At 44.1% G+C, this 26,780-nt stretch overlaps 2 protein-coding genes across 3 annotated transcripts in view; one reads left to right on the top strand and one right to left on the bottom strand.

Moving 5' to 3' along the window:
* Positions 1-692, bottom strand: part of AVEN (apoptosis and caspase activation inhibitor) — a 173,694-nt gene extending 173,002 nt beyond the window's left edge. The window contains exon 1 of the mRNA XM_004055907.5: positions 262-692. Coding sequence (XP_004055955.5) covers positions 262-525 — 264 coding nt within the window. The 5' untranslated portion in view covers positions 526-692. The remainder of the gene's footprint in view (positions 1-261) is intronic.
* Positions 624-26,337, top strand: CHRM5 (cholinergic receptor muscarinic 5). Of its 2 annotated transcripts, none has more exons than XM_063698935.1 (4): positions 624-709; positions 1,012-1,251; positions 8,028-8,359; positions 24,132-26,337. In XM_063698935.1, exon 4 carries the CDS (start codon positions 24,207-24,209, stop codon positions 25,803-25,805), a length of 1,599 nt encoding a protein of 532 aa, XP_063555005.1. In that variant the 5' UTR covers positions 624-709; positions 1,012-1,251; positions 8,028-8,359; positions 24,132-24,206; the 3' UTR covers positions 25,806-26,337. The 2 variants fall into 2 exon arrangements, with proteins under 2 accessions (XP_063555005.1, XP_063555006.1); XM_063698936.1 differs by having other exon boundaries at positions 1,012-1,091.
* The last annotated feature ends 443 nt before the right edge of the window (positions 26,338-26,780 follow it).

A 26,780-nucleotide genomic window follows, 5' to 3' on the forward strand; every position in this document is an offset into this window, starting at 1 on the left:
CCCTCCTACCCCCACTGTCTCGCGCCAGCCCGGCCAGGAGGCCACGACCCGAGCTAAGCGCATACCCATGCGCGCCCCCGCCACCATCCGCCCGTCCCGCGCAGGCGCCGCCGCCGCACCGCCGCCGCCCGTCAGGCGCGCGCCTGGCACGCTCTCTTGAGCGCCGCCGCCCGTCTGGCGCGCCTAGCTCTTGACTGGCGGCCTCGGCCCCACTTGCCCCAGTTACACGCGGTCCCAGCCCCACCAGCCGTCGCCTCTTACCGGCGCGCTGGCCCCTGCGCCCCAGCCTCCCGGCTCCCGGCGGCTGCCTCGCGGGGCGCCTCCTCCTCCTCGGCCTCCGCGAGCGCCGCGGAAGCCCCGGCCACGGCCCCGGCCCCGGCCCCGGCGTCCGCCTCCGTCCCCGCCGCCGCCGCCTCTGGCTACCGCCGCTGCGGCTCCGGGCCGCTCGCTGTGGCGATCTCCGCCAGGCCGGCCGCGGCCTGGCCGCCGCCCACGGCCTCCCCGAGCTCCTCGCTCCGCCTGCATCTGGCCGCCGCTGGCGGTGCTGAGCGCGCGGGAGCCGAGCTGCGGCGGAGACGCCCTGGCCCCACCGGAAGCGGGCCGCACGGAGGAGCCGCGAGCGAAAGGCGCCCGGTAGCAGCGAGGCGCGGGGTGCGGGGCTAGGGATCCAGGCCGGCCGCGGCGGGGCGGGGCGGCCGGCGTCCCGCAGGTGGGGCCGGAACCGGGACCGCGGGAAGGCCGGACCGCTGGGAGCTGGAAGTGGTGGAGGTCTGCAGCGGGGCGGGGGGATTCTCAAGGCATCAGAGATAGGTTAGGGGAGGGACCGTGCTAAGTGCAAGGACGAGTCATAAAATAAAATTTGTATGATGTGAACTCTCGGGGAAAAAAAAGTTTAAACGTATGTATTTGCATAAGAAAAAGTCTAAACAAATACATACTAAAATGTTAGTGGTTAACTGCTGAGATTTGAAGTGAGTTAATTTTTTTTCCTCCGTTTAATCTAATTTTCAGCAACGAATGTGTATCATTTTAAAACTGTACCGAAGTCACGGTTCAGGAGGTGTGGATGTAAAGACAAGAGTTTGTGTCTGGTGAGAGGTGGACTGCAGCACGTGGGAGAGAGAACAGTGCGAAACTGGGAGATGGCTAGAAAGGGCGTCAAAGTCCTCAGCAGAATTTCTGTAGAAATGACTACTACAGCTGACATTTATTGAGCACATGAGTATTTCATTCTCATAACAGCTCTGTGAGGTAGGGATGACTGTTATCCTTATTCTGCAGTGAGGTAACAGCCTTGGAAAGGTTAAAAAAAAACTTGCCTAAAGTGAACAACTAGGTAGTGGTGGAACTGACATTCTAAGGCGGTCTCACTCCAGTCCCTTCTTTCAACCAAGGAGAAAACAGGAAAGGGAACAGTTGGTTACACAGATGCATGAAAGCAGTTTTTAACTTGGGACTGAAACCACCTGAAAATAATGAAAGCAAGGGCTAAAATGTCAGCCTAGCAGAATAAGTGTTTTCTTCCCTCTCAGTACTTTCTGGTTCTTTCCTATATCCATACATAGTTAATACTTTTCATTGCTTCTAATTGCCTACTCTGCATCAGGCACAGTGCCATGTCCTGAAATTAAAAACAAAAACAAAAAAAAACCTTGCCCATGCCCTCAAGTAGCTCACTGCCCACAAGGAAGATAATCTAGTCCTGTGAATAGATGATTACAGTACCGTGTTGCTGAGTGCAGTGAGAGATTCAAGGTCAAGGCCCAAAGAAGAAAAGTTTAATTATGTTTAAACGGGTTACCCAAGGCTTCATGAGAAATAGACCCCTGAGCTAAAGCCTAATGGTTGAGTAGGAGTTTGCCTGGTTGGTAAATGGGAGTAGGGGCGCCTTCCAGACAGGGGGAACTATTGAAGGATTGTCAACTCCAGAGAAACAGTCTTAAAAATAGTAACACTTGTAGGGCACTTGTATGCACCAAACACTATTCTACATACTTCTCATATCACTTCATTTGAGACTAATAGCTGGCCTACGAGGTAAGCTAGTGTTGTCTCCATTTTACAGATCAGGGATCTAAAACAGATGTTAAGTAACTTCCAAGATTACACAGTTACAGGCCAGGTGTGTGGCTCGTGCCTGTAATCCCAGCATTTTGGGAGGCCGTGGTGGGTGGATTGCCTGAGACATGAGTTCAAGACCAGCCTGGGCAACATGGTAAAACCCCATTTCTACAAAAATTAGCTGGGCATGGTGGTATATGCCTATAGTCCCACTACTTGGGAGGCTAAGATAGAGAATCATTTGAGCCCAGGAGGTTGAGGCTGTAGTGAGCTGTGATCGTACATGGGCAACAGGAGACTGTCTAAAAAAAAAAAAAGATTTCAACCTATGAATTTTGAGGGAGATGAACATTTAGACCATAGCAGTGGGGAAGGGGCATGGAAGAATGTGGTTAAATATCTACCAGCATATCACTGGTCTGGCCTCTCACCAAGTTGAAGATCCACACATTAATCTCAAACTAGACATTTGCACAAATCGGAGTTTCTCAATGTTGGCAAATTTAGGGCTGGATAAAATTTTGTGGCGGTAGCTTATCCTGTGCATTGTACAATATTTAATAGCATCCCTGGCCTCTACCCACTAGATGCCAGAATCAACCCCTCTCCCCCTCATTAAGACAACCAAAAACATCTCCAGACATTGCCAAATGTTCCCTGAGAGGCAATCACCCTGGATGAGAACCACTAGCACAGATAGATTGGTGCAAAAGGTACATTTTAGTATCTAAGGAGCTACCAATGTAATTTATCCAAAAATTTATCCAGCCCTAAATTTGCCAACATTGAGAAACCCTGATTTGGGCAAATGTCTGGTATGAGATTAATATGTACATCTCCAATGTAGTGAGAGACGAGACCAGTGGGAAATAGGGCTTTAAGGAACTATATAACTATCCCTCGAGAAGCCTCCAAAATTACGAGGTTGAAAAGATCAGTGGCTTGCAGATTAAGCCAGTGTTATTAGGGCACATTCACTATGCTTGATACTTTCAACTAGTCAGTGTAAGACTCAGTAACACTTTTGAAAGGTATGCCATTTTAGAGAGAGATTGGTTTGTGGATGATGCTAAGTTTTTTTAACATTTATTTTGCACCTGATACTATTCTAAGCACTTTCCACATACTAACTGATTAAATCTTCAAAATATCCCTATGAAATAAACACTATTATTATTCCTATTTTACAGATAAGAGAACTGAGTTGCAAAATAGTTAAATAATTTGCTCAAGCTAATAAGTAACAGAACTGGGATTTATACCAGTACAGTCTAGTTCCAGAATCCATGCCTGTAAGTCTATTCTGCAGATACCCTCAGAAGTCCGGGGGCTATGTTACTCTCCATCTGTTCATTCAAGGCTTATCTTGTTTTTCTCAATTCAACCAAGAGTGTTTAGGATATGGAAAATTCTGAGGTCCCCCTTCTAGCACTTCCTAATTAGTGGACACAACTAGCCGAAGTTCTTTCAACAAGGATATGGTATATGCTGTCCTCGTGTGATTCTGGTCCAAAAATGTGTTATTAAGGTTTAAAAATACCACACAAGTACCTCCTGCATTTTGAGCAACCAGAGACCTTTGGATTGCATAAATAACAAAGGGAAGGAATCTTTTCTGGTATTGCTTTTGCTTGATAGTCCTGATTTTAAACATATGCCATTACATGAATAAAAAATTCAGTTTTCCCTTAGGTAGGACTCATGAGAATTCATGAGTATCAAAACCAAAGTGCTGAATTATATAGGTAGCTCCTTAGAAACGAAACTGTACTTTTTGCATATTTTTAATACATACATGACCTAAGTTTTTGTTTTTGTTTTTGTTTTTGAGACGGAGTTTCGCACTTGTTGCTCAGGCTGGAGTACAATGGCGCAATCTCAGCTCACCACAACCTCTGCCTCCCGGGTTCAAGCGATTCTCCTGCCTCAGCTTCCCGAGTAGCTGGGATTACAGGCATGTGCCACCACGCCCGGCTAATTTTTTTGTATTTTTAGTAGAGACGGGGTTTCTCCATGTTGGTCAGGCTGGTCTCAAACTCCCAACCTCAGGTAATCCACCCGCCTCAGCCTCCCAAAGTGCTAGGATTACAGGCGACAGCCACCGTGCCCGGCAACCTAAGTTATTTTTTAAATAAAATGGTAGCCAATTCCTTAAGGTAGTTGTTCTCAAAATGTGGGCCAGAAAAATAGCATCACCTGGGAACTTGTTAGAAATGCAAATTCAGAATTAAAATTCTGGGGATGAGGCCCAGCAATCTGTGTCTTAATAAACCTGCCAGTTGATTCTGATGCATCCTCAACTACTGTGTCAAGGTAGCATCTGAGCCTTCAAACATCACAAGAAACCCAGTAATTCCTAGTCTAAGACTATGGATTGGCCAGGCGCGGTGGCTCACGCCTGTAATCCCAGCACTTTGGGAGGCCGAGGTGGGTGGATCACGAGGTCAGGAGATTGAGACCATCCTGGCTAACACGGTGAAACCCCGTCTCTACTGAAAATACAAAAAATTAGCCAGGCATGGTGACGGGCGCCTGTACTCCCAGCTACTCGGGAGGCTGAGGCAGGAGAATGGTGTGAACCTGGGAGGCAGAGCTTGCAGTGAGCCGAGATCACACCACTGCACTCCAGCCTGGGCGACTGAGCAAGAATCCGTCTCAAAAAAAAAAAAAAAAAAAAAGACTATGGATCTTGTAGGCTTTCACTGTTCGATGAAAAGTAGATGTTATGATAGGACTTAGAAAAAAATGCACTGTCCTCTTGCAAATATAAAGTTTGTGGGAAAAGTACCTCTTCCTGATTCTTCTCTTCATAGGCAAGCAGATTTTCTATAGTTTAGCTAGTTTCTCGCGCTTAATATATGAACAATGCAAACTGGAAAACACATAAGTTTCTCAGAAAGATGTCTTTATTTACTATGTTGTTTTGAACAGCTCCATCTAGTACTGAGGGTGCTCACCAGCTACAGGGGGAGGGACTCTGGCATGAGCTATTCTTTCAGCCTGGAATCCACAGCCTGTACTCTGGTGGAGAAAAGGGAAAGTGAAGAGCTTACCAGGTCATAAGGGTACTTTGACTTGAAGGGCTGGAGTCATGATTAGAGAACTCCTGAAAATGCATGGAGCAAGCTCCCAAAATACAGAACACATGACAATATCTTCTCCTCTCTCCTTCCACCCCCACTCTCAGCTGCTGACTTTGCTTTCTATTTCATGAAGAAATGAAAGCAACCAGAAAAGAATTTCCAGTGTTGCCATTACCACAACTCCCAGCCTACTTGTATCTGTACCTATATTGTCTGCCTTCCTTCCTGTTAGTATAGAGGGGTCTCTGTCCCAGTCCAAGGCCAAGGCCTGTATTACTGCACTAGATCTTATCTGTGATCACCTACTTGGGGACATCTTTCCAGCAAATGCTCCCACTCTCCCCTGCACATCAGTTGGTACCTTCTAATGAATCATTCACATTAGCATACAAGCATGCTGTATTTTCGCCCTTTAAAAAAAATGAAAAAAAAAAACTTCTTGGCTTTACACCCTAATCCATCTTCTGCATCATTTCTCTACTCCTTTTTATAGCAAAGTTCCTCAGAAGAGTCATCTATAGCACTGTCTCCAATTCTCCTTCTCCCATTCGCTATTTCATCCACTCCTCAAGCCTTTTGTGCCCACCACTTCACCAAAACAACTTAGCAAGTTTCTCTGTGATCTCCATGTAACTAAATCCAATGGTCAGGTCACTGGCCTAATCTTACTTGGTTTATCAGTCTCATTTGATACAGTTGATTACTCCTTCCTCCTTGAAACATTTCATTGTTGTTGTTTCCAGAACAATACACTACCCTTAGGAATTTAAAGATATATATAATCCTTGCCCTAGGTTTGTGGGGAAGACTTGGGCAACAGTCAAGGGCTTCTGTACCTCCAGATTCTCACATAACTTTGTTTATGACAGTACTTCCCAGACTTCTTCATGTCTTGGCACACATAGAAAATGGTAATATTCGCCCAGTACTCTGGAATAACAAGACAATACTGCTCCCAACAGAAGGGGACCCACCTAGCCAACCCCATAGCCTGTGGCAGGAGTCGACAGTGTATGCGTTAAATGGGTCCAGTTTATGCCTTCATGTGAAGCAGTTTCACCTATTTTCCTGTCCTATAGCAATACAGTAATTTGGCCGGGCGCGGTGGCTCATGCCTGTAATCCCAGCACTTTGGGAGGCCGAGGCGGGCGGATCATGAGGTCAGGAGATGGAGACCATCCTGGCTAATAGGGTGAAACCCCGTCTCTACTAAAAATACAAAAAATTAGCTGGGCATGGTGGTGGGTGCCTGTAGTCCCAGCTACTCAGGAGGCTGAGGCAGGAGAATGGCGTGAACCTGGGAGGCGGAGCTTGCAGTGAGCCGAGATCGTGCCACTGCACTCCAGCCTGGGAGACAGAGCGAGACTCCGTCTCAAAAATTAGTAATAATAATAAAAAATAAACTAATTTAATGACCTCAGTAACAGACCCCTCTGTCACCTGAATTTGGTCTAAAAACTCAACTTTATTCTTACATTCCCTTTTTCTTAGAGCTATAAAGATGAACTCTTTCAGTTCAAGGACTATCATATATCTCTTTTATATGCCCCACAGCAGCTGGCACACTAGTGAACACAAAGTATGTTCTAAAGAACATGTCACATTGAAATCCTGCTCTGGATATTATTGCTTCAGAGGTATTAAGAAGTCATTTCTTAATCACCACCTTATCTTCAGTCAGCAATTTGATTCTACCAGTCAAAAGGAGTTAGATATATCTTACTTTAAAATAGTCACCAAAAAAATGCAAGTCCAGAACCTCCCTTATTCATTCACACGCTCTTTCACTGCAAGTCCTTCCTCATATCTAACACAGTGGTACCCCATGTGCTTTAAGCCTACTTTGTCTGATTTGTCCTTGAAAAGGAAGGAGAGAGTCACTCATCAATATTCTACATAACAATATGAGCTGGTTATCATGATGTCCCAATATCACTGGGTTGTAGATGCCATTAAAGTTTTCCACTGTAGTTGCTATAGAAACAATGAAGAGTAGCAAGGACAGGTTCAGGCATAAAGCTTCTCATAAAAAAAAAAAAAAAAAAAAGGTGTTTCAGAAAACGAAGGCCTAACCTCACCTTAGGAAAAGCCTCAAAAGTTGGCAAGTCCACTCGACAAGAAAAGGAATTCATTTGGTACACAGGGTTACCTTCTTTGATTTTTATGTTGCTTTGCTTCATTTGTAATGTATTGACAGCAAAGAACAAGAAACAATCGGCCAAGGTTGGAAACACAGAGGCTTTTATTACTGTGGGAGTCTTTGTCTTATGTAGTGGTAGAAAATAAACCTGAGATGATTACTGCTCTCTCTTAATGCTGGTATCCTAAAAATAAACATACTCTAGATGGTGGGATGAAAAATGGGAACTGTTAAAGTTTGAGTAATCAGGGAAGAGCTCAAAAGGATCCACACTCCCAGATAACCACTTATATTTCATTTGCCTCTGCAACTTTCCTCAAAAATAAGTTGCCCTTTCAAAAACATAATCAATGACTTAAGAAGTTTATTGTGGAAAACATTCAGGCTGGAAACTCAGTTTACATACTCAACTATCATCCAAAAAAATAAATCAATCCATCAGCCGTGGAACCTACCTTATGTTCCAAATCTTTTTGTGGAAAGATCTGTCCAGCAGCCTAGGAATCAGGAAAAGTTATTCTCCCAAAAAGTGAGGCAGGAAAAAAAAAAAAAAAAAAAAAACGGGAAAAAGAGAAGGCAGAAAATCTCTAAAGGCTAATTATATTAATTTCGAACAGGAGAAAAAAATTTTTTTAACTCAAGTGATTTTGGAAGGCAGAGGGGGATTCAAATGCTACTGCATATTGCAGTTGGAAAATTCCAATTTAACAGCCCCTTTGTGAACAATCATTCCCCTTTTCTAGGAACCTAGGAAATCATTCTCAGCCTTGCAACTTAAAATATGGTACATGGATCAGTAGCATCAAGAATACTCAGGAGCTTTTCAGAAATGTGCAATTGTGAAATATGGCCAAGATGGCAGATTAGAAGCAGCAGCAGCCCGCAGCTCTCATGCAAAGGAATGAAAGGTGTGAGTGAATACAGCACCTTCAACTGAAATATCCAGGTTCTCGCTTTGGGACTAATTGGGCAAACAACTTGACCCACAGAAAACAAAGAAAAGCAGGGTGGGGTGACGGCCCACCTGGGAGCAGCACAGAGCCAAAGGAACCCCCACCTCCAGCCAAGGGAAGCGGTGAGTGATTGTGCGACCCCACCGGGGAAACCACATTTCTTCCACAGGTCTTTGCAACCCATGGAACAGGAGATCTCCTTGTGAGCCCATGCCAGCAGAGCCTTAGGTCCAACACACAGAGCTGTGCGGAGTTTCAGCAGAGCAGCCGCTCAGGCACAAACAGAGACCTAGCAGGGCTTTTTTGTTTTGGTTTTTTTGTTGGTTTTTTTTTTTTTTTTTTTTTTTTTTGAGACGGAGTCTCATTCTGTCGCCCAGGCTGGAGTGCAGTGACACGATCTCGGCTCACTGCAAGCTCCGCCTCCCGGTTCAGGCCATTCTCCTGCCTCAGCCTCCCAAGTAGCTGGGACTACAGGCGCCCGCCACCATGCCCCACTAACTTTTTGTATTTTTAGTAGAGACGGGGTTTCACCGTGTTAGCCAGAATGGTCTGGATCTCCTGACCTCATGATCCGCCCGTGTCAGCCTCCCAAAGTGCTGGGATTACAGGCGTGAGCCACCACGCCCAGCGGAGACCTAGCAGTTTTACATACTCCAACCCTGGGATCCCTGGCAAGGCGGGAGGTCCATCTGCACATACCCCTAGGAAGAGGGCTGAAACCAGGGAGCCAAGCAGCATCTTTCTGCAGGCCCCACTTCCGTGGCACCTCACGAGATAAGACCCACTGACTTGGAATTCCAGCCAGCCAACAGTACAAGCCAGAGTCTGCCTGAGAGAGAACTGAGCTCCCAGCGGGAGGATGACTGTTATCTCTGTGGTTCAGTTGACTCAGCCATTCTAGCTTGCGGCTTTGGAGAGTCGAAACAGTCCAGACAAGGAAAGGTCCCTCCCAACACAAGCACAGCTGCTTTGTCAGTTGGTGGCCAGACTGCTTGTTTTGTCTTTGTTTTGTTTTGTTTTTGGAGATAGAGTCTCACTTTGTCACCCAGGCTGGAGTGCAATGGCGCAATCTCGGCTCACTGCAACCTCTGCCTCCTAAGCTCAAGTAATCCTCCCACCTCAGCCTCCCGCACCCTGTTTCCCAGGATGAGGGGCTCTCCACACCAGATCCCAGAAATAAGAAATCAAAGGGTGCGTGGGAGAAGGGATGGGGTCAAACAATAGGACCAAGTGAGTGGAGTAGCTGGGACTACAGGCACACATCACCACGCCCAGCTCGTGTGTGTGTGTGTTTGTGTGTGTGTGTGTTTGGTAGATACGGGGGTTTCACCCTGTTGCCCAGACTGGTCTGAAACTCCTGAACTCAAGCAATCCACTTGCCTCGCTTTCCAAAGTGCTGGGATTATAGGCGTAAGCCACCACACCCGGCCAGACTGCTTCTTTAAGCGGGACCCGGATCCATTCCTCCTCACTGGGTGGGATCTCCCTGTGGGAGCTTCAACCACTCCAGCCAGGGTTATATGGATAGAGCTCTGATCTTTCCCTGGGATGGAGCTCCCAGAGGGAGGGGCAGCCGCCATCTCTGTGGTTTGGTTGACTCAGCTGTTCCAGCCTGCTGGCTTTGGAGAGTCCAAATGGTCCTGACAAGGAAGGGACCCCCACAACGAGCACAGCTGCTTTGCCAGATCATGGCCAGGCTGCTTCTTTAAGTGGGACCTGGATCCATTCCTCCTCACTGGGCAGGACCTCCATGCGGGTGTTTCAGCCACTCTAGCCAGGGTTATACAGACAGAGCTCTGATTTCTCCCTGGGATGGAGCTCCCAGGAGGAGGGGCAGCCGCCATCTCTACAGTTTGGTTGACTCAGCCATTCCAGCCTGCTGGCTTTGGAGAGTCCAAACAGTCTGGACAAGGAACAGTGCCCCCACAATGCAGCACACCTGCTCTACCAAAAAGCAGCCAGACTGCTTCTTTAAGCGGGTCCCTGATCCCATTCCTTCTGACTGACACCTCCCAAAAGGAGTCTGTGGCCTAGGTGTGTCTGGGCCAGCAACACGTCAGTATCCTCCTGGGATGGAGCCTCCAAAGGAAGGAGCAGGCTGCCACCTTTGCTGTTTAGCATACCACCAGGTATGAGAAAAACCGAGGTGACTAGGGTCTGGAGTGGACCCACGGCAAACTGCAGCAGCCCTATGGAAGAGTTGTCTGACTGTTAAAAGAAAAACAAACAAACAGAAAACAACAACAACATCAACAGAAAAGACCGCACAAAAACCTATTTCAAGGTCAGCAACCTCAAAGATCAAAGGTAGATAGGCCCACAAAGATGAGACAGATTCAACACAAAAATGCTGAAAACTCAAAAAGACAGAGTGCGTCTCTGCCTCCAAATGACTGCACACCTCTCCAGCAAGGGCACAGAACTGGGCTGAGGCTGAGATGGCTGAATTGACAGAACTAGGCTTCTGAAAGTGGGTAATAACAAACTTCACTAAGCTAAAGGACAATGTTGTAACCCAATGCAAGGGAGCTATGAATCATGAAAAAACAATGCAGGAGCTGACAGCCAGAGTAGCCAGTTTAGAGAGGAACATAACAGACCTGATGCAGCTGAAAAACACACTATGAGAACTTTACAATGCAATCACAAGTATCAAGAGCAGAATAGACCACTGGAGAAAAGAATTGCAGAGTTTGAAGACTATTTTTCTGAAATAAGACAGGCATACAAGAATGGAGAAAAAAAGAATGAAAAGGATCACGGGATTATGTAAAGCAAAACCCATGACTGATTGGGGTACCTGAAAGAGACAGGGAGAATGGAACCGAGTTGGAAAACGTACTTCAGGATATCATTCAGGAGAATTTCCCCAACGTAGCAAGTCAGGCCAACGTTCAAATTGAAAAAATGCAGAGAACCCCAGTAAGATACTCCACAAGAAGATCAACCCCAAGACACACAATCATCAAATTCTCCAACGCTGAAATGAAAGAAAAAATGTTAAGGGCAGCCAGAGAGAAGGGCCAGGTCACCTAGAAAAGGAAGCCCATGAGACTAACAGCAGGCCTGTTGGTGGAAATCCTACAAGCCAGAAGAGACTGGGGCCAATAATCAACATCAATTTTTTTTTTTTTTTGAGACAGAGTCTCACTCCATCACCTAGGCTGGAGTGCAGTGGCACAATCTCGGCTCATTGCAACCTCTGCCTCCTGGATTCAAGCCATTCTCTCATCTCAGCCTCCCGAGTAGCTGGGACTACAGGCACCTGCCACCACGCCCGGCTAATTTTTGTATTTTTAGTAGAGATGGGGTTTCACCTTGTTGGTCAGGCTGGTCTTGAACTCCTGACCTCAGATGATCCACCCACCTCGGCCTCCCAAAGTGCTGGGATTACAGGCATGAGCCCCCATGCCTGGCCTCAACATTCTAAAAGAAAAGAAAGTCCACACCAGAATTTCAGATCCAGCCCAACTAAGCTTTATAAGTAAAGGAGAAATAAGATCCTTTGCAGACAAGCAAATGCTGAGGGAATTTGTCACCACTGGGCCTGCCTTGCAAGAGCTCCTGAAGCTTCCATATTAAGCACTAAATATGGAAAGGAAAACCCGTTACCGGACACTACAAAAACACACTGAAGTACACAGACCAGTGACATTATGAAGCAACCACATAAAAATGTCTGCAAAATAACCAGCTAGCATCATGCTGACAGGATCAAATTCACACATAACCATACTAACCTTAAACGTAAATAGGCTAAATGCCCCAATTAAAAGACACAGAATGACAAGCTGGATAAAGTGCCAAGACCCATCAGTATGCTGTCTTCAAGAGACTCATCTCATGTGTGAAGAGACACATAGGCTCAAAATAAAGGGATGGAGAAAAATTTACCAAACAAATGGAAAACAGAAAAAAGTAGGGGTTGCCATCCTAGTTTCTGACAAAACAGACTTTAAACCAATAAGATCAAAAAAGAGAAAGAAGGGCATTACATAATGGTAAAGGGTTCAATTCAACAAGAAGAGCTAACTATCCTAAATGTATATGCACCCAATACAGGAGCACCCAGATTCATAAAACAAGTTCTTAGAGACCTACAAAGAGACTTAGACTCCCAAACAATAATAGTGGGAGACTTTAACACCCCACCGACTATATTAGACAGATCACTGAGAGAGAAAATTAACAATGATATTCAGGACCTGAACTCAGTTCTGAATCAAGTGGACCTGATAGATATTTATAGAACTCTCCACCCCAAAACAACAGAATAAACATTCTTCTCATCACCCACAGAACTTACTCTAAAACTGATTACATAATCAGAAGTAAAACACTCCTTAGCAAATACAAAAGAACTGAAATAATAATAGTCTCTCAGACCACAGCGCAATCAAATTAGAACTCAAGATTAAGAAATTCACTCACAACCACACAACTACATGGAAACTGAACAACCTACTCCTGAATGACTCCTGGGCAAATAATGAAATTAAGACAGAAATCAAGAAGTTCTTTGAAACTGAAACAAACAGACAAAGTACCAAAATTTCTGGGATGCAGCTAAAGCAGTGTTAAGAGGGAAATTTATAGCACTAAATGCTTATATCAAAAAGCTAGAAAGATCTCAAGTTAAAAACCTAACATCACAACAAAAAGAACTAGAGAATCAAGAGCAAACAAATTCCAAAGCTAGAAGATGACAAGAAATAACTAAGATCAGAGTTGAACTGAAGGAGATAGAGACAAGAAAAACACTTTCAAAAATCAACAAATCTAGGAGCTGGTTTTTTGAAAATAGGTAAAATAGATAAACCACTAATTAGACTAATAAAGAAGAAAAGAGAGAAGAATCAAATAAACACAATCATAAATGATAAGGGAGAAATCACCATTGAGCCCACAGAAATCCAAACAAATATCAGAGAATACTATAAACACTTCTATGCATGTAAACTAGAAAATCTAGAAGAAATGGATAAATCCTGAACACATACACCCTCCCAAGACTGAACCAAGAAGAAACTGAATCCCTTAATAGACCAGTAATGAGTTCTGAAATTGAGGCACTAATAAATAGCCTACCAACCAAAAAAAGAAAAAAAAAACCCAGGACCAGACAGATTTACAGCAGAATTCTACCAGAGGTACAAAGAGCTGGTACCACTCCTACTGAAACTATCTGAAAAAATTGAAAAGGAGGGACTCCTCCCTGACTCATTCTATGAAGCCAGCATCATCCTGATACCAAAGCCTGGCAGAGATACAACAAAAAAAAGAAAACTTCAGGCCAACATCTTTGATGAACACTGATGCAAAAATCCTCAATGAAATACTGGCAAATGAAATCCAGCAGCACATCAAAAAGTTTATCCACCACAATCAAGTTGGCTTCATCCCTGGGATGCAAGGTTGGTTCAACATATGCAAATCAATAAATGCACTTCATCACATAAACAGAACTAAAGAAAAAAACCACATGATTATCTCCATAGATGCAGAAAAGGCTTTGAAAAAATTTAAATCCCTTCATATTAAAAACACTGAATAAGCTAGGTATTGAAAAAACATACCACAAAATAATAAAAGCCATCTGTGACAGACTCACAGCCAATGTCATACCAAATGGACAAAAGCTGGAAGCATTCCCCATGAAAACCAGCACAAGACAAGGATACTCTCTCTTACCACTCCTATTCAACGTAGTATTCAAAGTTCTGGCCAGGGAAATCAGGCAAGAGAAAGAAATGAAGGGTATTCAAATAGGAAGACAGGATGTCAAATTATCTTTGTTTGCGGATAATATAATTCTATGTCCAGAAAGCCCCATCATTTCAGCCTAAAAGCTTCTTAAGCTGATAAGCAATTTCAGCAGTCTCAGGATGCAAAATCAATGTGCAAAAATTGCTAGCATTCCTATACATCAACAACAGGAAAGCACAGAGCCAAATCATGAATGAATTCCCATTCACAATTGCTACAAAGAGAATAAAATACCTAGGAATACAGCTAGCAAGGGAAGTGAAGAACCTCTTCAAGGAGAACTGCAAACCAATGCTCAATGAAATCAGAGAGGACACAAACAAATGGAAAAACATCCCATGCTCATGGATAGGAAGAATCAATATCATGAAAATAGTCATACTGCCCAAAGTAGTTTATAGATTCAATGCTAATCTCATTAAACTACCATTGATATTCTTCACAAAATTAGAAAAAAACTACTTAAAAATTCATATGGAACCAGGCCAGGTGCAGTGGCTCAAACCTGTAATACCAGCACTTTGGGAGGCCAAGGCAGGCAGATCACTTGAGATCAGGAATTTGAGACCAGCCTAGCCAATATGGTGAAACCCCATCTCTACTAAAATTACAAAAATTATCCAGGCATGGTGGTGGGTGCCTACAATCCCAGCTACTCAGGAGGCTGAGGCAGGAGAATTGCTTGAACCCAGGAGGCAGAGGTTGCAGTGAGCCAAGATCATGCCACTGCACTCCAGCCTGGGTGACAGAGTGAAACTCCATCTCAAAAAAAAAAAAAAAAAAAAAAAAAAAAAATATATATATATATATATATATATATATATATACGGAACTGAAAAGAACCCATATAGCCAAGATAATCTGAAGGAAAAAGAACAAAGCTGGAGGTGTCGTACCTACTTCCAAACTGTACTACAAGGCTACAGTAATCAAAACAGCATGGTAATGGTACAAAAATAGACACGTAAGCCAATGGAACAGAATAGAGAATTCAGAAATAAAACCACACATCTACAAACATCTGATCTTTGACAAACCTAACAAAAACAAGCAGTGGGGAAAGGATTCCCTATTTAATAAATGGTGCTGGGAGAACTGGCTAGCTATATGCAGAAAATTGAAACTGGACTCTTTCCTTATACCTTATACAAAAATTAACTCAAGATGAATTAAAGATTTAAACGTAAAACCCAAAACTATAAAAACTCTAGAAGAAAAGCTAGGCAATACCATTCAGGACATAGGCAAAGGCAAAGATTTCATGATGAAAACATTAAAAGCAATTGCAACAAAGCAAAAATTGACAAATAGAATCTAATTAAACTAAAGAGCCTCTGCACAGCAAAAGAAACTATCATCAGAGTGAATAGACAGCCTACAGAATGGGAGAAAAATTTTGCAATCTATCCATCTGACAAAGGGCTAATATCCAGAATCTACAAGGAACATAAACAAATTTATGAGAAAAAAACAACCCCATCAAAAAGTGGGCAAAGAACCTGTATGAACAAACACTTCTCAAAAGAAGACATACATGCGGCCAAAAAACATGTGAAAAAAACCTCAACATCACTGATCATTAGAGAAATGCAAATCAAAAACACAATGAGATCCCATCTCATGCCAGTGAGAATGACTATTATTAAAACTCGAGAAAACAACAGATGCTGGCAAGGCTGTGGAGAAAAAGGAACACTTCTACACTGCTGGTGGGAGTGTAAATTAGTTCAACCATTGTGGAATACTGTGTGGCAATTCCTCAAAGACCTAGAGGCAGACATACCATTTGACCTAGTAATCTCATTACTGAGTATATACCCAAGGGAATATAAATCATTCTATCATAAAGATACATGCATGTGTATGTTCATTGCAGCACTATCCACAATAGCAAAGACATAGAATCAATCTAAATGCCCATCAACAATAGACTGGATAAAAAATGTGGTACAGATACACCATGGAATACTATGCAGCCATAAAAAGGAACAAGATTATGTTCTTTGCAGGGACATAGATGGAGTTGGAAGCTATTACCCTGAGCAGACTAACACAGGAACAGAAAACGAAAACTAAACATCGCATGTTCTCACTTATAAGTAAGAGCTGAATGATGAGAGAACACAAGGGCACATCCAGGGAAACGACACACGCTGGAGCCTGTGGGGGTGAGGGTAGGAGGAGGGAGAACATCAAGAAGAATAGGTAATAGATGTTGGGCTTAATACCTAGGTAATGGGATGATCTGTGCAGCAAACCACCCTGGCACACGTTTGCCTATGTAACAAACCTGCACCTCCTGCACATGTATCCCTGAACTTAAGATAAATGTTGGGGAAAAAAGGAACAAATGGTTGCTTGAAAACAATTTTAAAACATCTTAAAAGTAAATAAGCTGGGCACAGTGGCTCACACCTGTAATCCCAGCACTTTGGGAGGCCAAGGCGGGCGGATCACCTGAAGTCAGGAGTTCGAGACCAGCCTGACCAACATGGAGAAACCCCATCTCTACTAAAAATACAAAATTAGCTGGGCATGGTGGCACATGCCTGTAATCCCAGCTACTCAGGAGGCTGAGGCAGGAGAATCACTTGAACCCGGGAGGCGGCGATTGCGGTGAGCCGAGATCACACCATTGCACTCCAGCCTGGGCAGAAAGAGTGAAACTCCATCTCAAAAAAAAAAAGTAAATAAACAAGGCCAGGCCCGGTAGCTCGCACCTGTAATCCCAGCATTTGGGAGGCCAAGGTGGGTGGATCTCTTGAGGCCAGGAGTTTGAGACCAGCCTGGCCAACATGATTAAACCCCATCTCTACTAAAAATACAAAAAATTATAATTATCTGTGTGTGGTGGTGTGCACCTGTAGTCCCAGCTACTCAGGAGGCTGAGGCAGGAGAATCTCCTGGATCCAGGAGGAAGAGGTTACAGTGAGCTGTGATCACGCCACTGCATTCCAGCCTGGGCAACAGAGTGAAACACTCTCTCAAAAAAATAAATATAGGCTGGGCGCAGTGGCTCATGCCTGTAATCCCAGCACTTTGGGAGGCTGAGGTGGGCGGATCATGAGGTCAGGAGACCAAGACCATCCTGGCTAACATGGTGAAACCCTGTCTGTCTCTACTAAAAATACAAAAAATTAGCCAGGCATGGTGGCGGGTGCCTGTAGCCCCAGCTTCTCAGGAGGCTGAGGCAGGAGAATGGCGTGAACCCGGGAGGTGGAGCTTGCAGTGAGCCGAGATCACACCACTGCACTGCAGCCTGGGCGATGGAGCAAGACTCTGTCACAAAAAATAAATAAATAAATAAATAAAGATAAACAAATAAATAAAATGTGGAAATGCAAGTCCCACCCTTCTACAATTTAACAAGATTATCCAGGTAATTCATATGCATATTAAGTTTTGAGACACACTGATTACAAAATCCTGGTGACCTCAGGTGATCTGCCTACTTCAGCCTCCCAAAGTGCTGGGATTACATGTGTGAGCCACCACACCCAGCCTGAGCAGGTATTGTTATACGTGTTTAACAGATGAGAAAGCCAGGAACTCAAAATATGTTGAGGGCTGTTTTCACTACACTAACTTCCAAAGCAGCTAAGTAACTGCCATTTCCCTAGTTAAGAATAGAAGAAAGTTGAGGGCTAAAATTAATAGTTTCCAGTGTTTTCTACTGTGAGCCTATAAGAAGAGCCTGAAAGCATTTTAAAGGATAAACCATTAATTCCAGTCTCTTAATTCCATATATGGAGAAACTGGGGCCCAGAGAGAATACATGGCTTGTCTCAAATCACAAGATTTTAGCCGAAATTAGAACTCCTACTCCATACTCCTAGTTCATTGTTTTTTACTAAAATGCATTTCCCAAATGTGATTCATGGATTCCACAGGATATTAACAGACATTCCTCTGAGAAAGGCTAGATAAGCTAAGCCACCTCTGTGTTAAGCCAAATTAAGTAATGTTCTCTACTGCAGAACCTCCCAGCTTTCACTAGGCTAATGTGTCTTCTGAATCTTTGAGAGCTCTACATACTACATGGTATTTTCTCAATTTATCAGATCATGAAACCTTTTCAATCATGCATTTGAAGTAGTCCTAGTCTATGAGCAGACTCTGAGGAAGACTGTGTTAGCCTCGGCTCTCCTCAAGGTTGTTCTGCTTGAATGATTGGGAGCAGTTTGTTATGTTCCTAGAGGTAGAGCACCCACCAAAAAAACTAAAGAGGAAGGGCCAGGTGTGATGTAATCCCATCATTTTGGGAGGTCGAGGCAGGCAGATCACTTGAGGCCAGGAGTTCGAGGCCAGGAGTTCAAGGCCAGCCTGAGCAACACAGCGAGACCCTATCTCAAAGCAAAATGAAACCAGAAAAAAATTAGCTAGGGATTGTGGCACATGCCTGTAGTCCCAGCCACTCAGGAGGTTAAGGTGGGAGGATCCCTTGAGCCCAAGAGGTTGAGGTTGCAGTGAACTATGATCACACCACTGCAATCCAGTGTTAGCACCACGAAGCATCTAAAAGAGCCAGTTTGTGGTCATGAAAATATTGCCTTATTATTTTACCCTGTCCCTTAATAACCATGCCTCAGGCTCATTCCTACCAGGAGAAGAGTCTTTTTTTTTTTTTTTTTTTTTTTTTTTTAGGTGGAGTCTTGCTGTGTCACCAGGCTGGAGTGCAGTCGCATGATCTTGGCTCACTGCAGCAACCTCAGCTTCCCAGGTTCAAGCGATTCTCCTGCCTCAGCATCCCGAGTAGCTGAGAATATAGGCACATGCCACCACGCCCAGCTAATTTTTTTTTTGTGTGTGTATTTTCAGTAGAGACGGGGTTTCACCATGTTAGCCAGGATGGTCTTGATCTCTTGACCTCATGATCCACCCACCTTGGCTCCCCAAAGTGCTGGGATTACAGGCATGAGCCACTGTGCCCAGCCAGAATAGTCATTTTGATGCTCTTGTTGCTGGATTGCTACTTTGTAGTGAACATTCCCTTGTGTCAGGCACTGGCTGAATACAACATGGGTTATCTCATTTAATACTTAAAACAATCCTATGAGGTAAGGACTGTTTTTATCCCCACCTCAAAGTTTAAAATCTGAGATTCAGGTTAAGTAATGTGTCCAAAGTCATACAGTAAGTTGGAGCCATATGTTGTGGCCCACACCTGTAGTCCCAGCTACGTGGGAGGCTGAGGCAGGAGGATCGCTTGAGGCCATGGGTTCCAGCTTCAGTGAGCTATGATGGTGACACTGTTCTCCAGCCTGAGTGACAGAACAAGACCTTGTTTCTAATCAATTAATTAATGTCATACAGCAAGTAATGGAACTAGGTTTTTAATCTGAAGCTGACCAATGCCAAATTGTGATATGATTGTGAGGTGATGTTACCACTGTAAATTATTTTCTTTTCCCTTTTAGCAAAGAGCTTATTCCATTTATCAGAGAGAGAGAGATTTATTTTTATTTTAAAGGACTGGGTCACATGATTGTAGGGGCTAGCAAGTCTGAAATCTGCAGGCAAGCTGGAAAATCCAGCAGGAATCAATGTTGCTGTCTTGAATTCTAAGGCAGTTTGGTGACAGAATTCCTTGCTCTTTTCATTCGGCACCTCAGTCTTCCCTTAACACCTTCAAATGATCGAATGAGGCCTACCCACATTATGGTGGGTAATCTTCTTTACTTAAATTCTACTGATTTCAGTATTAATCATATCTGAAAATACCTTCACAGCAATATCTAGACTGGTGTTTGACAAAACAACTGGGTACTGTAGCCTAGCCAAGTGGACACATAAAATCAACCATCACACTATTGATAAATAAAAAATTACAGGAGGTCATTGTTTTGGACTAAGCTCTTGAAATAGGCTCCAACAAACCAGAATAAAAATCAAAATGGAGCCACCCATACTAAAGTTCCAAGTCACCAAACCTAAACTAAGTTGTTATTTGACCTGAGAAATCAGGAGAGAGAGAGAGCCAATTTCCCAAACAGGCCACTATAAATCTTCAATCAGCATAATAAGGAAGTTCTCTCTGCTTTAATTCTAACACACACACACACACACACACACACACACAGCCTGAAGTAACCTGATGTTAACTAACCAGTTATTTTCTGTTGTTCTGTCTAGAAGTAACTAATACACCCTTGTTCTTTGCTTCTGCTTTCTTCAGGCCTTCTCTGCCTATAAAGCCAAATTCTTCTGGTCAGCTCATCAGAACATTTATTTCACAAAATGAAGAATTGCCTGATTCTAGAATCACAAATAAAGCCAAATGAGATCTTTACATTTGTTTTAATTTTGTTTTTTGACATAATATAATATACAAAGTCATAGAAATGTAGGTATGTTAGTTCCCATAGTCCAATTTCCTTTTTTTCTTAACTTTCTTCTTTTGAAACAGAGTCTCACTCTGTCGCCCAGGCTGGAATGTAGTGGCAAGATCTTGGCTCACTGCAACCTCCACCTCCCGAGTTCAAGCAATTCTCCTGCCTCAACCTCCCAAGTAGCTAAGATTACAGGCACACACCACCATGCCCAGCTAACTTTTGCATTTTTAGTAGAGACAGGGTTTCATCATGTTGGCCAGACTGGTCTCGAATTCCTGACCTCAGGCTATCCACCCGCCTCGGCCTCCCAAAGTGCTGGGATTACAGGCATGAGCCACCACACCTGGCCTCCTTATTTTTTCTAATGAGGAAACAGATGAAAAAGAAGTACCCAGGCTATACATGTGTCCAAAGGAGTACGTGCACATCCAAATTCCCAGAAACTTCCATAAATTGCTTATGACCTGATAATAAAATTAAGTGGAAAAATTAAATCCTTCCAAAACACCATGTATTCCTATTTTGAAGAATTGATTAGAAAAAATTCAGCAAGCGGTCAGATCATTTTACTACTTCTCTCCGGACTAATGCTCCCCAACACCTGGATGTTGGGACTACCTTCAGAGTAGATGGGGAGTCTGGAAATAGCTGACACAGCTCTCCCATAAAGCTGACTTTTCTCTCAGGTCCTCTCCTGCCCCTCCTTCTCCTGCCAGCCTCTCCAGTTTCACCTTTCACTTCTCAGCTTTCTTTGGCTCTAGCTACCTTGTTTCTTTCCATTCCTCCTCTTTTGCCTCTGGGCTTACAAACAAGCTCTTCCCTTCCCTGTCTGAAACATTCTGGCACTACCATCCCCAGCCTCCACCCACCTTTTGCCTAGCTATTGGTGATTTCATTCTTCAAGTCTCGACTCTTAGGTCTCTTCCTCAGGAAGTGCTTCCCATGTCCACTCAACGAGGCTGGAGGTCCTTCACAGGTGCCCCTATGGCATGCTGCACCCCTGCTATTTCTATCTGCTAATTTATTTACATTCCCAACTAGTGTCTAAAGAGCAGAGACATTGGCCTATTCCATGGTATCGCCAGCATTAGAGTCTGTTCCATAATAAACATTCAAATATTTAAGAGGGGCAGGAGAGGAAGGAAGAAAAGAAAGAATAAAGGAGAAAGGGATTTCCACAGGCCCTTTTTTGCACTGTGTGGCTTAGATCTGACCATTGGAAGATAATCTGTGATGGCATTTGCCTAGAGGTTTGTAGAGTGTAGAGTAACTGGTCTTTTCAGATGCTGGGGAATCTCTACCTAATGACCTGGCAACCTTAGAATTTGCTTCAACAACTTGAAGAATGTTGATAACACCGAGGTATTATAGGTATAAGCTGACAGTTGGTAGCAGCAGGAATGGAGAGGGACCAAAAAGAGGAGTCGTCGTGGGTCAGTTAGACTGCATGTGTTTGGGAGGTGAAGAAGCATGCAAGATTGGGAAGATGGGAGAATCTGGTTTCCGGTGCAAGACAATATCATCAACTCGACTCCATATTGAATTTGAGGTGTTATGAAAACACCCAAAATTACAGCTGAAAATATAAAGCAAAGCCAAGAAAACTGTAGCCCTTCGCAAATTTGTCACCTTTCTGTCAGTTACTGTTATCAAAAAAGTGTCAAGACTGGCCATAGGTAGAGCGGAAATACCCCATTAAATAAAATTGCCCACATGGGGTATTTTAAGGGTCATCAAAAAGATTTTCACCGGGCACGGTGGCTTTCGCCTGTAATCCCAGAACTTTGGGAGGCTGAGGTGGGTGGATCACCTGAGGTCAGGAGTTCGAGACAAATCTGGCCAACATGGTGAAACCTCATCTCTACTAAAAAGTACAAAAATTAGCCAGGCATGGTGGCTGTAATCCCAGCTACTCAGGAGGCTGAGGCAGGAGAATTGCTTGAACCCAAGGGGTGGAGGTTGCAGTGAGCCGAGATGGTGCCACTACACTTCAGCCTGGGTGACAAGGGCAAGACTCTGTTAGCCAGGCGTGGTAGCAGGCGCCTGTAGTCCCAGCTACTGGGGAGGCTGAGGCAGGAGAATGGCGTGAACCCAGGAGGCGGAGCTTGCAGTGAGCCGAGATAGCGCCACTGTACTCCAGCTTGGGCAACAGAGCGAGACTCCGTCTCAAAAAAAAAAAAGATTTTTTTTTCCCCTTTACCGCCCATTATCATGTCAAGGTGGTGTTTGTTATATATCATCAAATTTATGTTGTATGCATATATATCTCTAGAAGGAAAAATAAATGGTAGCAGTGGTTACCTCTGAAAATGGGGAGCTTGCAAGCTTGGAGGTCAGAGGTGGGAGGGAGACCTAATTTCTACAATTTACCCTTTGGTACACACTGAAATCTTTATCATGTACATAGATTTTTTGATCTACAAAGGGAAAATTTCCTTTTAGTTTTGAAAGTTAAAATTTGTCAACAGAGGGTTAATTAAATACAGTACATCCATTAAGTGGAATAATGTACAGTCATTACAATGAAAATGATAGCTCCAGATGTACTGATACAAAAGCTGTCTGTGATAATTCATTTGTTAAGTAAAAAACAAAATTCAAATTGTATATGGTAAAAGGCACCCATTTAAAATATTTATTAGTATATGCATAGGGGAAATTGTATTTAAATATTTATTTATTAGTATATGCATATGGGAAAATGCCAAAATATACACTAAACTGTTAGCATTGATTACCTCTGCAAGGTGGAATTAGAGGAGAGTTTTGCTTTCTAAGATTTACATTTTGACACTGTTTGAACTTTTATAAGGAATGTATTACTCTATAACCAGAAAAAAGATAACCTAAAACAATTCTATGATATTGCAAATAGTTCAGGAACAGAGAGAAGGTCCTTATCTTCAGCAGCTGGGGCAAATGTAAAACCCCCTAGATGAAAACCAGATATGCACTTGGAGTTTGTGCATTAGGGCAAGGAGAGACGGTATAATATGGTCTTGGCTCACAACAGCACCTCAGTAATGTTTAATAATCAAGACTGGGACTATAGAATAGATACCACTTTTTCCCCAGTGCATGACGATTTAGGTATTTATCACCAGGATCTTAAAAATATAGGGTTTCTGCCCTTACGATCATTGCAATCTAAACTGATTTAACATCCCTGCTTTCCTCTCTTTACTGCTTCTCAACAATCCATTTTTTTTCCTTTCGCTTCACCCTCCTCGTCTTCCCAGCCCTTTTTAAAATTGCCACAAGAGGGCAGCAGCCTCATGCATAAGAAGGGCACTCAGCCATAGGTAACAACAAAAAGCAAAAGGATGCCATTAAAAATAGGTGATCAAACTTTAGATTTCAGCATCTTGCTCTGAATATGTGTGCAGCCACGTTTAATATTCCATTAGAAACTATAAACAATCGGCCGGGCGCGGTGGCTCACGCCTGTAATCCCAGCACTTTGGGAGGCCGAGGCGGGTGGATCACGAAGTCAGGAGATCGAGACCATCCCGGCTAACACAGTGAAACCCCGTCTCTACTAAAAATACAAAAAAATAGCTGGGCGTGGTGGTGGGCGCCTGTAATCCCAGCTACTCGGGAGGCTGAGGCAGGAGAATGGCCTGAACCCGGGAGGCGGAGCTTGTAGAGAGCTGAGATCGCACCACTGCACTCCAGCCTGGGTGACAGAGCGAGATTCTGTCTCAAAAAAAAAAAAAAAGAAGAAGAAACTATAAACAATGGATGGACAAGAAAGTCATGCTGGTGTGCGAAGCTAATGTGTTTCCCTCTCTTCCAGATGCTGGCCAAGAAGAGCTGAAATAGAAAACAGCCTAGAACCTAACACTATTTACTGTAAAATTTTTGCACCAGGATGGAAGGGGATTCTTACCACAATGCAACCACCGTCAATGGCACCCCAGTAAATCACCAGCCTTTGGAACGCCACAGGTTGTGGGAAGTCATCACCATTGCAGCTGTGACTGCTGTGGTAAGCCTGATCACCATTGTGGGCAATGTCTTGGTCATGATCTCCTTCAAAGTCAACAGCCAGCTCAAGACAGTTAACAACTATTACCTGCTCAGCTTAGCCTGTGCAGATCTCATCATTGGAATCTTCTCCATGAACCTCTACACCACCTACATCCTCATGGGACGCTGGGCTCTCGGGAGTCTGGCTTGTGACCTTTGGCTTGCACTGGACTACGTGGCCAGCAACGCTTCTGTCATGAACCTTCTGGTGATCAGTTTTGACCGTTACTTTTCCATCACAAGACCCTTGACATATCGGGCCAAGCGTACTCCGAGAAGGGCTGGCATCATGATTGGCTTGGCCTGGCTGATCTCCTTCATCCTCTGGGCCCCAGCAATCCTCTGCTGGCAGTACTTGGTTGGGAAGCGGACAGTTCCACTGGATGAGTGCCAGATCCAGTTTCTCTCTGAGCCCACCATCACTTTTGGCACTGCCATTGCTGCCTTCTACATCCCTGTTTCTGTCATGACCATCCTCTACTGTCGAATCTACCGGGAAACAGAGAAGCGAACCAAGGACCTGGCTGACCTCCAGGGTTCTGACTCTGTGACCGAAGCTGAGAAGAGAAAGCCAGCTCATAGGGCTCTGTTCAGATCCTGCTTGCGCTGTCCTCGACCCACCCTGGCCCAGCGGGAAAGGAACCAGGCCTCCTGGTCATCCTCCCGCAGGAGCACCTCCACCACTGGGAAGCCATCCCAAGCCACTGGCCCAAGCGCCAGTTGGGCCAAAGCTGAGCAGCTCACCACCTGTAGCAGCTACCCCTCCTCAGAGGATGAGGACAAGCCCACCACTGACCGTGTCCTCCAAGTGGTCTACAAGAGTCAGGGTAAGGAAAGCCCAGGGGAAGAATTCAGTGCTGAAGAGACTGAGGAAACTTTTGTGAAAGCTGAAACTGAAAAAAGTGACTATGACACCCCAAACTACCTTCTGTCTCCAGCAGCTGCTCATAGACCCAAGAGTCAGAAATGTGTGGCCTATAAGTTCCGATTGGTGGTAAAAGCTGACGGGAACCAGGAGACCAACAATGGCTGTCACAAGGTGAAAATCATGCCCTGCCCCTTCCCAGTGGCCAAGGAACCTTCAACGAAAGGCCTCAATCCCAACCCCAGCCATCAAATGACCAAACGAAAGAGAATGGTCCTAGTCAAAGAGAGGAAAGCAGCCCAGACACTGAGTGCCATTCTCCTGGCCTTCATCATCACATGGACCCCGTATAACATCATGGTCCTGGTTTCTACCTTCTGTGACAAGTGTGTCCCAGTCACCCTGTGGCACTTGGGCTATTGGTTGTGCTATGTCAATAGCACTGTCAACCCCATCTGCTATGCCCTCTGCAACAGAACCTTCAGGAAGACCTTTAAGATGCTGCTTCTCTGCCGATGGAAAAAGAAAAAAGTGGAAGAGAAGTTGTACTGGCAGGGGAACAGCAAGCTACCCTGAAAAGTCAACAACTCCTCTCGAAAGAACAATGACCACAGTCAACATCCTCTGAGGATGAGCAAGCTGATTCTGGTTTGTACATTTTCAAAAAGAAGACATCTCATTTTGAGTCCTTGAAGATTTTTGTAAAGGCTCAAGTTTGGTTGCCAAATGGAAGGGGCCACAGCTGCAGCAATTGCTGACATATTAAATGACTCTTGCCTATGATCAAGGCCATTTGATGCCAGGGGAGTTTGCCAATGAAGTAAAGGGATAGGCTCATGGCCCTTCACAAGAGGAAGCACACTGGGTAACAATGAACAGTGACTCAGGGAACTTATGCCCCTTCTGTAGGAAACAGCAGAGACCAGGTGGAAACCTTTTCCTGTGGAAACCTGTCATAGAATTTTGTGCAATATGTATGTGTCTATGAAGCTGTCTTGTGCCAGTGAGAACCAGCAGGAGAATGTACAACAGTGTCACTTGTTAACAAGACTGATATTCAACCGGCTTCTAAGAATATGTATCTTCATAAACTGCTCACTGTCTATTATGCAGCTATTATGTGGTCTATACTATACTGTGGTTTGTTTTCCTGTCCCCACATCTGAGTGAAGGTCTTGCTCTTCTCTTTCATATCCAATGTCAATTCCTTGTACTCACTGAACCCATGCTGATCTCCAGGGAACCATCCTTCCTCTCAGAATCCAGAGTCTGGAAGGACTGAAACCTGGTCATACCCAGTCCTTTCAAGGGGCCTCTATTCTACTAATAAAGATGGATCAAGTCTCCACAGTCAGTTATTTTAGTTTTTGCCAGTGGAAATTTTTTCTTTTATCTAAACAGATATTGTGCATTCTATTTTGTGCCCATTTGAACCCATTTATTTATGCTCTGTTCTTAGGAAGACTAATTGTGTAAGAGCCCTTCACTGGCTGAAGATTTTCTCCAGGCTATTGAATTAAGGTTCTTATATTGTTTTCAGAGATCTTGCTT

Source organism: Gorilla gorilla, chromosome 16 (assembly GCF_029281585.2).
Source record: "Gorilla gorilla gorilla isolate KB3781 chromosome 16, NHGRI_mGorGor1-v2.1_pri, whole genome shotgun sequence".
Taxonomy (NCBI): Eukaryota; Metazoa; Chordata; class Mammalia; order Primates; family Hominidae; genus Gorilla; species Gorilla gorilla.